The following is a 13,203-nucleotide window of genomic DNA, read 5'->3' on the forward strand; positions in this document are numbered from 1 at the left end:
ATGTTTCCAAATAATCACATACAATTTTGCTGAGAAATCAATTTGCCAGATTATTTAGGATTTTTTGAAGGGTTGATTTCTCTGCTGTAAAATGGCAAACAGTCCTAGATCAAATATAGGATGCTTTTACAATTGTTTCCAGTTAATTGGCTTCTAGTGATTTGATGCGAGCTATTGAAGGAATTATAAATTGATTCAAAGTTTCAAGGAGGAGTTCAGCAATACATTTCCCCCATTTTGCAATGTATTGACCCCCAAACTTGGCTTCTAGAATTGTGTGCAGAGAATAAGTGTGTATGGGAAAAATAGGATAAATGCACAGATAATATGTTTAAAAGGAGTTGTTAAGAATTATTAGTAATAGCAGAAACAATCAACCTTAAATAGCAGAATCATTAGGTATAATCATAAGAGAATTGGTTCATTAATTCCTACAACAAATGTTTGCTGATTAAATTAGATACCAGGTATCATACTACACCCTGAATCTCTGGAGTGCCGGTTCAAGATGGCGACATAGGAGCATCCAGAACTCACCTCCTCCCACAGACACTGACTCTACAGCTATATGAGGAACAATTTCCTCTGAGAAAAACCTAAAGTCTGGCTGAGCAACTCCAACACATCAGGCAAATGAGAAAAAAGCAACACAAAACAGACCTAAGAAGATAGGAGAGGATGGGACACAATTTCACCATAAACTTCACCCCCAGCTCTGCAACCAACAGTCAAGAGGGAACTTAAAATCCAGAGCTCCTCCCTGAGGAATCAAGATTGCACCCCACATCAGGCAACACGAATTTTAAGACCTGCTCCTGAGCGAGTCCCCAAACATCTAAAACGTTTGAAAACCAACAGGGCTCCTGTCCTTGAGACCCACAAAGCTCTGGCAAAACAGAAAGGACCTCAAAGGTTCCCACAGGACTCACTTGCCCAGGGCTCAGCGTGGAAGTAGATGCACCCAGACTTTGCTCATTATGTGTTCAAGTGTTGGCCTGAGAATCTAACTTAACACATTAATTTATAATTATTTTAGTTATTAAAGTATTTGTGTTCAGACAACTCAGACACAACTTTTCATGGCCCTAGTAATGCCTATGACACTTTCCAATCTCAGAGCTAGCAACAAACCAAGGCAAAAACAGGTCTTACCAGCATAGGGAAGCCACTGTGTGTCAGGTGCCTCTGCCCTAATACTCTGCCACGCAGCCCCTGTAAGGCTAAGCCAACTTCTCCTGCTTCAGACATTGCTCTAGCGAGCAGCAGACCTGAGTCAGATTAGAGAGCTCTTCTACGCCCTCCTCTGATTTTAAAGTACATTATCTTCATCTATACGGCAACCGCACTACTTATTATGATGGTGTTACACACACACACACACACACACACACACACACACACACACACACACACACACACAATCTGTGCCTCAGCCAAATGACAAATTTCTACATGCATTACTTTTAGACCACAATGAAGGAAAAATATTTGGTGGATTGAAATGAATCAGTTAATGAAAACCAGCTACATTTCTCAGGCTGAGTTCAAGTCTTGAAATGTCCAACTTCCAAGGGAGAAGAAACTAATATTGGGAAGAATATTGCAACCAAGAAGTAAACACACTAATTATAATATATATTTGAAAGATCTCAGATTTCCAAGAGAAACCAAGTACAAAATCAAGTGTAGAAATTGGGAGCTATTTTTTTTGTACAAAAGGTTTCAAATATCTCACAAGTAGCTAAGGCTACAACATAAAAATGACGAAATTAGTTATTCATTTTCTAGCATAGTATTATCTTTAATATTGGCTATAATTCTGTCTACATTCCTTTCATTTATCTATTAAACAACATTATTCAGTACATTTCTATATTACTGGATTAAATGTTCACATAAGCTAAAATGAATTTGGTGTTTCTATGGGCTAAGGTGTCAATATTTTTGTTTCAGAAGTAATTCTGTACTATGATATGAAAGCACTATGCTGGAGATTCCCAAAAGGATATTTTCTGTCTTGAATTTCTCTTTTAAAGAAACCCCAAATGAACTGGCTATGCTGTGTTCTAGGAGGAGGTTTTATATACAATATAATTTGAAAAAAAAAGTCTGCAGGAAAAAATGTTTTAAACTTGATTGTAGTAGTCATTATATGATGGTGTGTGTTTGTCAAAACTCAGGAATGTACAGTAAACGGAGTGAATTTTCCTGTAAATGGATAATTCAAAGAAGGAAAAAAATTGGGGCAGGGTATCTTCTTAAGTGTATTAAAACGACTTTCAGTGTTATTTCAACTTAAGCAAGGAACTTGAGTGCCAAATATTAATGTGAAGTTACATAAAACAAACACATTATGAATATCCAAAAATCTGGATTTACAATGGAAATGTTGACGGCTTCCGAAATTCAACAGCACTCAATCACTAATTCTCTTTGAGGGTAAGATTTGCACCCTGCTGGGCTTATAATTTTCTTTTCTATTTTTGTGCTGTTCATGTGTAAATATTGCCAATTTCATTTGACACAAAAAAGGAAAACAATTTTGTTTCTAAGCTAGTGAATGACACAGACGACTCTCTACATGAGACAGTGCAATATAAGCTTCCTGGCAATGGTTTGAAAGGAAAAAATAATCAAGCCATTTCAAATGTATTTGTAACAAGGAAACAAATTTATTGATTTTAAAAGACAAGACACCATTTTGTTTTGAAAAACACAAGAAAGCTAGCCTGAGTTCAAGTCTGAAATATTCAGAAAAATCCTACTAATATCTTTAGTATGTTCCAGTCATTTGTTTAAACAACACACTAAAAGTTAATATATATTTTTATAATTATAAAAGTTCCCCAGTTATTGTACAGTACACAATACAAATCGCCCACAAACTATTATTTAGCTCCTGCCAATTTTGAGAGGACATGATATACTAAAAGATTTAGCATTTCTCACAAAAATCACATCAGGAAATACGTATTTACAAAATCAAATACATTATACAAAAAACCATCACATGTTATTCGGTAAAGATGTTTTTAAATAATTAAAAAGTTTATTCAACTGTAGTCCAAAAACTGGAAAAGAACATTACATTATCTCACACATACAATCTCTACAAAAGTTGCTTACCTCATTTACATAATATATTCAGTCGATTGTAAAATAAATGTTCAAATATCTTCTAGTGTTACTATGTTTCTGTGCTTATGGGACTGAATAATGTAATCTGCCACTTACTAAGTGAAATTTAAATGATGGCACTTAAAAAAAAATACAGTTTTTTAAAAAAACACAATGAAAGAAGTTTTACCTAGAAGGTACGAAAGCCCTGAGTGATAGTAGAATTACTGATTGGTAAGCACTACAATTAACCTAATTAAAAGTTTACCACCCCAGGCACAAATTTCCAAGTTTTCTCAAGGCACTCACTTAAAGTTTCTGTAACTAACGCATTGGTCACCACCATAGGTCCCAATTGATGATGGAGATGAGTAGAGAAAAAAATTTGCTTTGGTACAAAAGATGCTTTTTAAACGAATAAAATTCATTACCTCCTTTATTGGGTCATTTAAAAATTGTGTTTAGCAGGTTAAAACAAGGCAATCATTTGTTCAAAACTATTAATTCATTGAAGGAAAAATTTTCTTGGTCATCAACAGTCAATGGGAGTTTTTATTTTTGCTTTCCTCCCCAGAATCATAATTCTAACAAAGATTTGTTGTCTTCATTATTGAGCTATATAAACAATTCTTACCAAAGATTTCATTACTCAGGGCTTCCAATCCCAACATCATAATTTATTTAAAAAACAAAGGAAAGAGGGAAAAGAAAGAATCAAATACCGGAATCAATAAGAGACAAAACACATTTTCGAAAATGACATATTACTAATTACTTCAAACAAAAGAAAAAAAAAATCCTAGGCAGTCACTTTGTAAGTGGCTTTTACTATTTAAGTAAAATTGGTAAACTAAACTCAGGTCTACTGGCACATAAAATCACTAGCAGCAATGATCAGAGCATGCAAACTGAGAAGCATTTACAGTAAATCATCATGAAGAATTCAAAAGAAGAGAGTTAAATTAAAACCCTTTGAGTATTGCATGTTAACACACGAGTAATTTGCATGGTTTGACTTCCTAAACTGCCTAAAAAGCAACGTTTACGGCAAACTTGCACTAGGCTATGGATGTCCTTTCACCAGACATCGGAATAGGTTACACTCTTATTTGCGCCAGACCAGGGCAGCACAAGCGCATCTGCAGACGACACTGCTCTCATGTTCCATCATGCAGGGGACAAAGGGGTCCAGTGCACGCAGAGCGTCCCTTGAACAAAGTCAGCAACTGTGTAAGCAGACCAGCATTTACAGATATCACAAGCAGTAGTCATTGCAACTCCTGACAGATGAGCTTAAAATCAAGTGCTTTGCTCTCCATTATATCTATATATAATTTTTTGACAAGTATTAAAGTTTCGGAGCATAGATAAAATTATGCCCTGTATGAAGGTCCCAAACAATATGTTATGAGAGGTTTAACTCCAAATAGCTTACCTGCCCACAAAGAGTTTAGCTTTTCTTTATCCACTTGAACTCATTTCTTCCTAAGGCTTCGCTTACAATTGTACTTTCTAAAGCTAAAAAAATGAGATTTTTTTGTTTTGTTTTGTTTTGGAAAAAAAATGTAACCCTTTCTTTATCATACCTTTTAAAGGCAATCTAGGTACTTTCAGTGTGCAGAGATCGGTTATGACATAGGTCTACAGGACCATGTATTGTCTTCCTTTTCTAGAGTCATGCTGTGATGCTAGAAAAGTTGATTTTATTTTTCTGTAAACAGTACACTTACTTAGATGGCAGTGAATATTTGGGAATAAATATATCAAGCCCTCTTGAAGAAAATTAAGAGTTGTATATAAAATGCAAGTGTTCAGCGTGGAAACACTTTCTCTTCCTACCCCCCTTTTAAAAAAACAGCATAATTAGACATTTGGATATAGAGTATTTTTTTTTTTTACCGGTCTAAGTCTAAATAAAGGATCTGAAAGGCTTTTGTCCCCCATTGTATATCTTACAATGCTCAAAGGGTTAATACAAGGCATTACATCAAAGGGGTTTTCTAATACTAGAACTAAGCACTGAATTAATGCTTCTATTCCAGTTTTTTAAAAAAATCACCAAAACTTGCAGAAATACTAGGATTCCATTAACTGATGTGTTCTAACCATATACATGGAGGTTGATCTGATCTAGTGACAAGCCCAATTTTCAATAGCACTGCATGTCAACCTCTCTCCCCACATGTTCTGGTGTAATTCATACAAATCACAAGGTCTGATTTCCATTTTTTGATGGTTGTTATTTTCTCACCAAGAACGTGGGGGAGGGGAGGTTATAACAAAGATCAATTTGTTATATATAACCACTGCCTCAAATTGTACACAAAGGTGACTTGCCAAAGTTTTTTACTTTCTACTTGTGTCCACACAGGGAGGACCCACATCACAGTGACACACATTTTTTTCTTTTACACTAATATTCAGCACAGCATTATTTTAGACATTTCAAATACATCATCTGAAGAATTTTTTTTTTTAATTTGAAAATGCATCAGACTTAGCACTTCTAGACAGTGCATTCACGTAAGAAGGTTCATGATTACAGTAATGAAACTGTATTCATTCCTGAATGACTTTGACAGCATTCTACAAGAATGTGTTCATTTTTACTCGTCTACTACAGATCAAAGGCAGTCAGTGTTGCACACTACTAATTTTAGGTATGCAGTGTTAAAACCATTTTCTAAAATTTACTTTTGTTTTTAAAGTACACCATCTAAAGAGAGGTGCATGAACCGTGCTATACAGTACAAGAAAAAGCACAAAAAGGAAAGCAGATTTCTGAAAAGGCAGTAAGACTTATAGTCAGTCCAAACAGAGTTTGGATGAGAATCCTGAAAAGTGACCAGCCACTTAATAACTGAAAAAAAAAAAAAAAAAAAAAAATTTTAATTGGGCCCTGTGTTCCAAGGAGATGTTTCACCCATTTCACCCTATTGTTCACTGGCTTCATGAATGCAAATCTTTTGGGTATAATTCACAAAGTATATGTGAAGATCAAACTATACTCATGCTACTCAGTCATATTATATGGAAATATCTTTTCTGAAACTTAAAAATACCCAACACACCTTCTTTACATTTTTTCCTCACTGAAAGTGTAGCACTTGGTCTATGTAGATATTTTTTCATGACTAGTGTCTGATTACAATGCCAAGAAATACTAAGAAGTTCTTAAAATGTGTCCTTGTCACTTGTCAATAAATATACTGAGAGTATTAGTGTCTAATATTATTTAGAGGAGTCATAATTAAGGTGAATGAAAAAATTGAAATAAAATGTTCGATAAACGCAATAAATGTGATTGCTCCAATTTGCTCAGATATATAAATTATGATGTTTTAATTTTCTAATATATTTCACAATTCAAGTTCAAAATTGTCAAGACGTTTGTGATTGTGTGTGTGTGTGTGTGTTATCGTGAACTACAAATAACTGGACTACAAGTAGCATAGATCATAGATGTTATTTTGTCTATTAATCAGAACTATCGTCAATATTCATGAAGAAGTAACATTCCTGTGTTCCTAAAGGAGATCAGAATATTTTTAGTGAGTCAAATTGAAATGTAAGAATATTTATTGATTCCTGATCTGTCCAAATTTTGAACAAACCATGAACAATTGGAAGAAATGTTGAATCTTGGAGGGCCTCCAATCCGTAACTTTTATCAATCTAAATTTGCCCATTATCCTCAGATTCCTCTAACAATATGAATAAATCCAACATTTAAATAAAGGGAATAATGATAATATTTAAAATTGTTCAATAAACAAGATGAAAACAGTAAATACATTTGGTCTAATACAGATATAATATAGTTTTGGGGGTGGTGCATGGGAATAGGAAAGTGAAAAAATTCAGAAAGGAGAGTTGAAATGACGTTTTTGTGTTTTTTTTCCATGTTTTGATTTAAATTTACGTGTTGTAAATGTTTCCTAATGAAGAAGACACGGTCTTTGCAGCTTAAGGTGTCTTGTTTGCCTTTTTTTTTTTTTTAAATGTGTGTGATGGTGCAAATTCATTGTTTTTTTTGGGAAAAAAAGGGGGGGGATGATCACTTAAATGTATTTAGATAGTGATGTGCTAGTAAAGACTTTCAAATATATGAGTGAGTTGTATCATACAAAATTTGAATCCATTTTAAAAAAAATTACATCTAAAACACTTAAAGTTTACATAAGAAACTTTGTTGATTTTCATTGAGTAGTCTAAGGCAACCGAGCAACAACAGTTGAAATATACTGCCTATTACCCGATAAGCCATTTGGTTTTTTTAACTTTACAGATTGGCTCACCCTCTTCTTTCCACCCCACCCCCCCACCCCATTAAAAATGGAAAGATAAACATCTTGAGTTTCATATAGGCCTCATTAAATAATCTGTAAGTCATTTTGTGCTTTCCCTTTTGTTTGGCTTTATGTATTTATTTTTGCTGATTAGCTTTTTTAGACTTATTTAAATGAATGGATGTGCCTGTTTTGTTGCTGCTGTAGTTAATAATTTGAGTGCTTAAAAGAACCTTGGCTCTTCATGTAAATGAAAATATGGATGGGTGTATCCATTCTAGGATCTCACCTTCTGACCTTGTAGCTGACTCCTATCCACCGGCACGCATGTGCGCACGTGGACACAGACACCAACACATACAGACAAATAGTTACACTGAAAAGATGCACTTCAATAAGTACCTACTTCTTTTGTTAACTTTCTTAAATGATAACTAAGTAAGAATGGTCTAAAACATATGATTTTATGCAACAAATTAAAACTAGCCTGCTATTCCACACCCTTAAGCAATCTGATTTGTAATCAAATGATATTCAGCTCTAGGAACAAAAAATAGGTTCGCGGTCACTCAAAGAGGAAAATTGATTTTGTTGTCTTTTTGTTTTGCTTTGTTTGCCCTAAATTTCCTTTGAAGAACATGTAACCTGTCCTTACTTCGGGAATCTGAAAATGACAGGCACATCTTGTCAAATGGATTGCAGAGGACTTCACAGGAACAAAATAAGCCTTACTAAACCATAGCTTCAGTTCTGTGTTAAGGCACCATGTAAAAGCCGAGGTACGATGATCCCTGATGTACATTCTTCAATGGCACTGGTCCATCCAGCCACCTACCCAAATCCTACCGAATTGGGGATAAGCAACAGCGCGGTGTGCCAGTTACACTGCCTTCAGGTTCTGTTTAAAATTTAAATCCACATACTTTAGAAACCAGGAAATATTTTTGAAGGAAATAACGATATGTAGGTTGCTACATTCCTTGCATTCTATAAATTTTCTTTTATAATAGCAGCATATTGAACTACTATTAGGAAAAAGACCTGGAATAAAAGAAAGTCATCCAAATGGAATGGTTTCCTGTATGTCCAGCTCAGCATAAGTAGCATGTACACTTAAAAAAAAAAAAAAAAGTCAAGTCATTTTTTTTCAGCTTCAGTATCTAGCTATAACAGCCCCACTCAACAGCAGAGTGCATCTGTGCAGTGGTCCCAAATACAGAATCAGTAGTCATTAAACAGAGGAATTGGTATGCAAATAACAGTTAAAATTCAATGTTTAACGGAAGCTTGCATTAACATGGTTTAATAATTATGTACACAAATTATGTACATATTAGCATAATCTCTTGCATTTCTGTCATTTACTCTGAACTGATAAATGCACAGCTCAGTTTTTCTTCAGAGAAAAATAGATGACCTTCCCAACCCTCTAGCACTATAATAAAAATGTTCTGTATTCTCTTTCCATACGCCAAAATGTTATCAAAATAGTGTCTTGTGGTTCTGTCCCATGAAAAGCACCTTTCAAAAGCAAATTTGATGCATCTGCTGCCAAATGGGCATGCCTCCAGTGTAAATCAAAGAAATTCATTTCTTTTGATATTTCACAGAAGTGCATCTAATTAAAAACTTACACATGAAATCATACACCAAGACTAACAATCAACAATAAAATATTTTAAGCTACAAAAAATGTAAATTACTTTTAATTATAAGAAAACAAAAACATTAAGTGTTGTAAAAATCCTTCTTGACACCTGAAACTAAGGGGGAAAAAAAAACTCTTATTAAGAGGCAAATAATTTGTTTATGTTAAAAAAAAAAAAAAAAAAAAAAAAAAAAAAAAAAAAAAAAAAACCTGGCAAAATACATACACCCATTCCATTTCACAACTCCAAAAAGGTAATGTTCAGCACAGATAGAATTTGACAACAGTCGTCCTTCAGGCTTATTAAAATTTCAAAGTAAGCCCAATATCAACAGGGTTAATGTTAGCTGGAAAAATATGCTTTACTATTCTTTAGACTGCAGTGTAGGTATTTCCTGTAGCGCTGCACTGTCTGATAGTCTGAGTACTTGTGACGATGTGCTCACTGTGAATTGGATTCAGGAGACTTGGTTGCACGCTGCTCTCGAGAACAGGCTGCATACAGCCCACCGGAAATGCCTGGTTCAGATCGGTTTTCTCTCTTTTGGCTTGAGGTTCTGAAGAGTCATCTAGTTCTTCATCCATTTCACTTTCCACTTCACTGCCTTCATCTGCACAGACAAATACCAGGACCATCACCAAAACACAAATTGGAAAATGGCAATCAACAGGCGCTTTAGAAAAACTTTGATGCAGTACATTAAGACGGCGACTTCTTAGCTCTTCTCAGGGGACAAATCTTGTACGTGTTCCTTTCAATGGATTTTACTGGTATCAATGTTCTGTTAATGTATCTATAATTCTTTCAAACAACAAAGGTAATTTATTATTTTTGGTTAGTTTGTGATTGAAAGCTTTAATAGTTCTTTTAAGAAGACCTTTGGAATTTCCTAAAGTTTTTATATTAAATCGTAGTATAATTTTTGTTATCACAGTCATTTTGGTACACTATGCTGGCTTTTGGGGAGTGTATTGAGCTGAATAATGCTAACTGAAAAAAGAAGGGACAGAGGGAGGGAAGGAGAAAGAAAGAAAAATTTCAGGGTCTTTCAAATATCTACACTAGATATATTTCATGTGTGTTGATGTTAATGTAGGTAAGACATATGCTGATTTGTAAAATAACCATAGCATATATCAGGGGCTGTTGTAAAGATGTTTTGGTGTACATGAATGTTGTAGATCACAGTATTAAATTTTTATTACAAAAAATTATGAACGCTGAGGCAGTAGTATCAGATTAAAAATGCACAATGAGTTTCCATTCCTGGCAACACTGATATTGTTAATAGCTGGTATTCATTTCTGGAAATTAAATGTATTAAATAGTCACTGTTAGCTCCAAGTTTTAATCCATTGTACATTAAGTAAAACATCATTATAATGGAATACCATCTCATTTTTTCCAGCATGCACTGCTAGAATTCAAAAGTAGAGTTGAAAAAGAAAATGCTCACACCTGGCTTTACAACTGTGTAAGGTTCTCTTTAGAAGAGGGCAGAGGACACTTTTCATGAGGGATCATTTTTAAACAGTGGTGAATATATTTATGCTTTAAAAATCTTTTTCCTTCACCTTCAACATGTTTTACTGTTTATCAAAAACAGATACCTATATAATCACATCAAATACCTCATCTATAACTAAAATATATCTACACTTATTGCTATATTTTTGATATTTTATAGTGACTTGCATGAACAGAATCAGATGTTCTCTTCTATGGCGTATCACATTCAGGTGGCTCTTCACTCAGATTAAGTTAGACTCCTTCTAAGGGATATTGAGTCTCATTTTACGATTTAGGTCACACCTACCAAGGAAGTCCCTGCTACTGCAGCTCTTGATATAATGGGGCCCTTGACTTTTCTTCTCTAAATATCAACTGGGGCAAAGATGGTTCTAGAGAAAAGCAATTAGGAGTAACAGGGACCTGCACATATGGGTGTGCAGTGTACAGCTGCCAGGAGCCACATCGCCTGAGAAACGGTATATGCATGTAATTAAAAAGGTTGAGGTTAGATTAACTAGAAATGATGCCTGTAATGCATCATGAAGTGATAAGAAGGGCTTCTAGATGAGGCAAAAGACTTCTTGGCCCATCTATTTTCTGCAGTTAGCTGTTTGCCTCTGGAAAATGGACTTGATGATATTAGATTTGTCAGAACAAGCACATTGGAAGGGCTGAGGTGCTGCTGGGAGAGGGATACATTTGCTAGACATCTGCTTCATTAAGAGGGTATACTTGAAACATGTTTGTATGATACTTCTTGTTTTATTTGTGTATGTGTTTATATATAGAAATAAAAAATAGTATCTGGAAGGATCCTCACACTAAATTCTTAATGGTGGTAGTCTCTTACTGCTGTGACTATGAAGTTTCCCTGCCTGTAGTTTCTAATTCTCTGTATCATTTTAAATTTTTATACAGAGCTAATATTACTTTTATCATCAGGAAAAACATTAAAATTCTCATTTTGTGGAAAAAGTCCACAAAAACTTTTGAAGCTTTCCCATTTGAGCCTTAGGCTCTGATGATGCCAGTTTGGCAGTATCTCAAGAAGCATCAGCTCTGGGGGTGAATGGGACCAGCAGGGCCTCGCGAAGAAGGTAAGGTCAACTCACACTGCTACTTGGCTCCCTTTCCACCAACTTTCCTGTGCCCGGGATATAGTGTGGAAATAATAAAAGAACCAACATTAAAAGAGGAAAAATCATCTCAAGCGGGTAGGCAAGTGAAAGAGAGTGAATAAAATCCTCTCTTCTACCTGCTGTGGATGGAAACGGCAGTGGGATAATGGACTGAGCGAACGTCAGTGCACGCGGCTCTTTTCTTGAGGACCACTTGTGGGTGACAGGGTTCCTTTAGATAGAAGGCACGGCAATCCACAAAAGCATGCCCTTTTTCCAGTTTCCCAAGGCAAATAAGACAACTCCACAGACATGTTGTGCATCAGTCCAGACTCAAAGACCTTTCCTAGAAACCTACTTGTGGTTATGGAAATGTGGTACACAAAAACTAAAACTAGGTGTTCTTGCCTAAAATTAGGTTCCTCGTGCCTCACTGTCCCCACCGGCTCTGGCTCTGTCCTGGACGGGCTAACTGTGCAGTTCTCCCTCGTCTTTGTGCATCTGGTGCCTGATTCCAGAACTCAGTTCCTTAAAACCTCAAGATATCTTCATTAGTTTTTTTTGAAGAAAGGCCTATATATTTCTCCAGTGCTTGTTTTTTTTTTTTACATTAATCAATTTTACATTTTGAAAAAAACTCAGTTCGTATTTTTATAGGATTATTTTTTGTTTGTGTGTGCCCTATTCTAACCTCTTATTCCCCGAAGCCCTGTTCCTTTCACTCTGTGGTTTTGTAGATCATGAGGTTCTTCAGGAATATATATCCTGTCGTCCCATTAGAGTGGCAATGCTGCTATTAAAAATTAAGAAGTACCTATGTTATCCTTTTCATCTATACCACTACTGATCTTACTTTTACACTAAACTTCATTGCTTTTTCAGAGCTCTTTTTTCCACTGAAAAATGTGAAGTGGTGAGATGGGTAGGCTGAGGAATCTTTTTTTTCTTGCCTAGTAGGCCGTGAATAAAACAAAAAAATTTGGACCAATTTATCACTTTTCTCTAGGACTCAGGCGATGGTCACAAATAATTTCTTGTTACTTGTAATGAACTTCAGGCAAAAAGTCATGAGTTTGTAAATGCATTTAAATCTAATTCTTGAATTTAGGTGCCTTGGAAAAAAAAAAAAGCATAGAAATGGAGAAATAATGAAGGGCTCCAAAAAACATAACTGTCATATTCATCTAAGACTATATGCCATTTCCACAAAATAAAAGTGCCACAGATATAAACTACATTTTCCTCTGTGAAAATTCCCCAGTCAAAAAGAGTCCTTAAGAATGTACTTTGTTTTCAGTTCTTACCTTTATCCAGATTTCCAGGAGACACAGCATTTAAATCACCAAACTGCAAAACAACAGTCATTTGTGCAAGAGTTACTACCAGGCAAAATAAAATAATATTCTCAGTCTGTGGTAAAGTCCCACACTATGACTTTTTAAAATTATCAACTAGTGACCGTTCTGCTCTCTAACTACATGGGTCAGATACTTTTCCAATCAAACCTGTCAAATTTGA

General features: G+C 35.1%; 1 protein-coding gene across 7 annotated transcripts in view; it reads right to left on the minus strand.

Moving 5' to 3' along the window:
* Positions 1–2,648: 2,648 nt before the first annotated feature.
* The window catches only part of RFX3 (regulatory factor X3), a 265,759-nt gene continuing 255,204 nt past the window's right edge, over positions 2,649–13,203 (minus strand). For all 7 annotated transcript variants that reach the window (XM_019730013.3, XM_074330488.2, XM_074330486.2 and 4 more), the window contains 2 exons: positions 12,990–13,032; positions 2,649–9,665 (listed from right to left, as the gene is read on the minus strand). In XM_019730013.3, coding sequence (XP_019585572.2) covers positions 9,427–9,665; positions 12,990–13,032 — 282 coding nt within the window. In that variant the 3' untranslated portion in view covers positions 2,649–9,426. The remainder of the gene's footprint in view (positions 9,666–12,989; positions 13,033–13,203) is intronic.

Source organism: Rhinolophus sinicus, chromosome 16, assembly GCF_057876585.1.
Source record: "Rhinolophus sinicus isolate RSI-liver-muscle chromosome 16, RSI-T2T, whole genome shotgun sequence".
Taxonomy (NCBI): domain Eukaryota; kingdom Metazoa; phylum Chordata; class Mammalia; order Chiroptera; family Rhinolophidae; genus Rhinolophus; species Rhinolophus sinicus.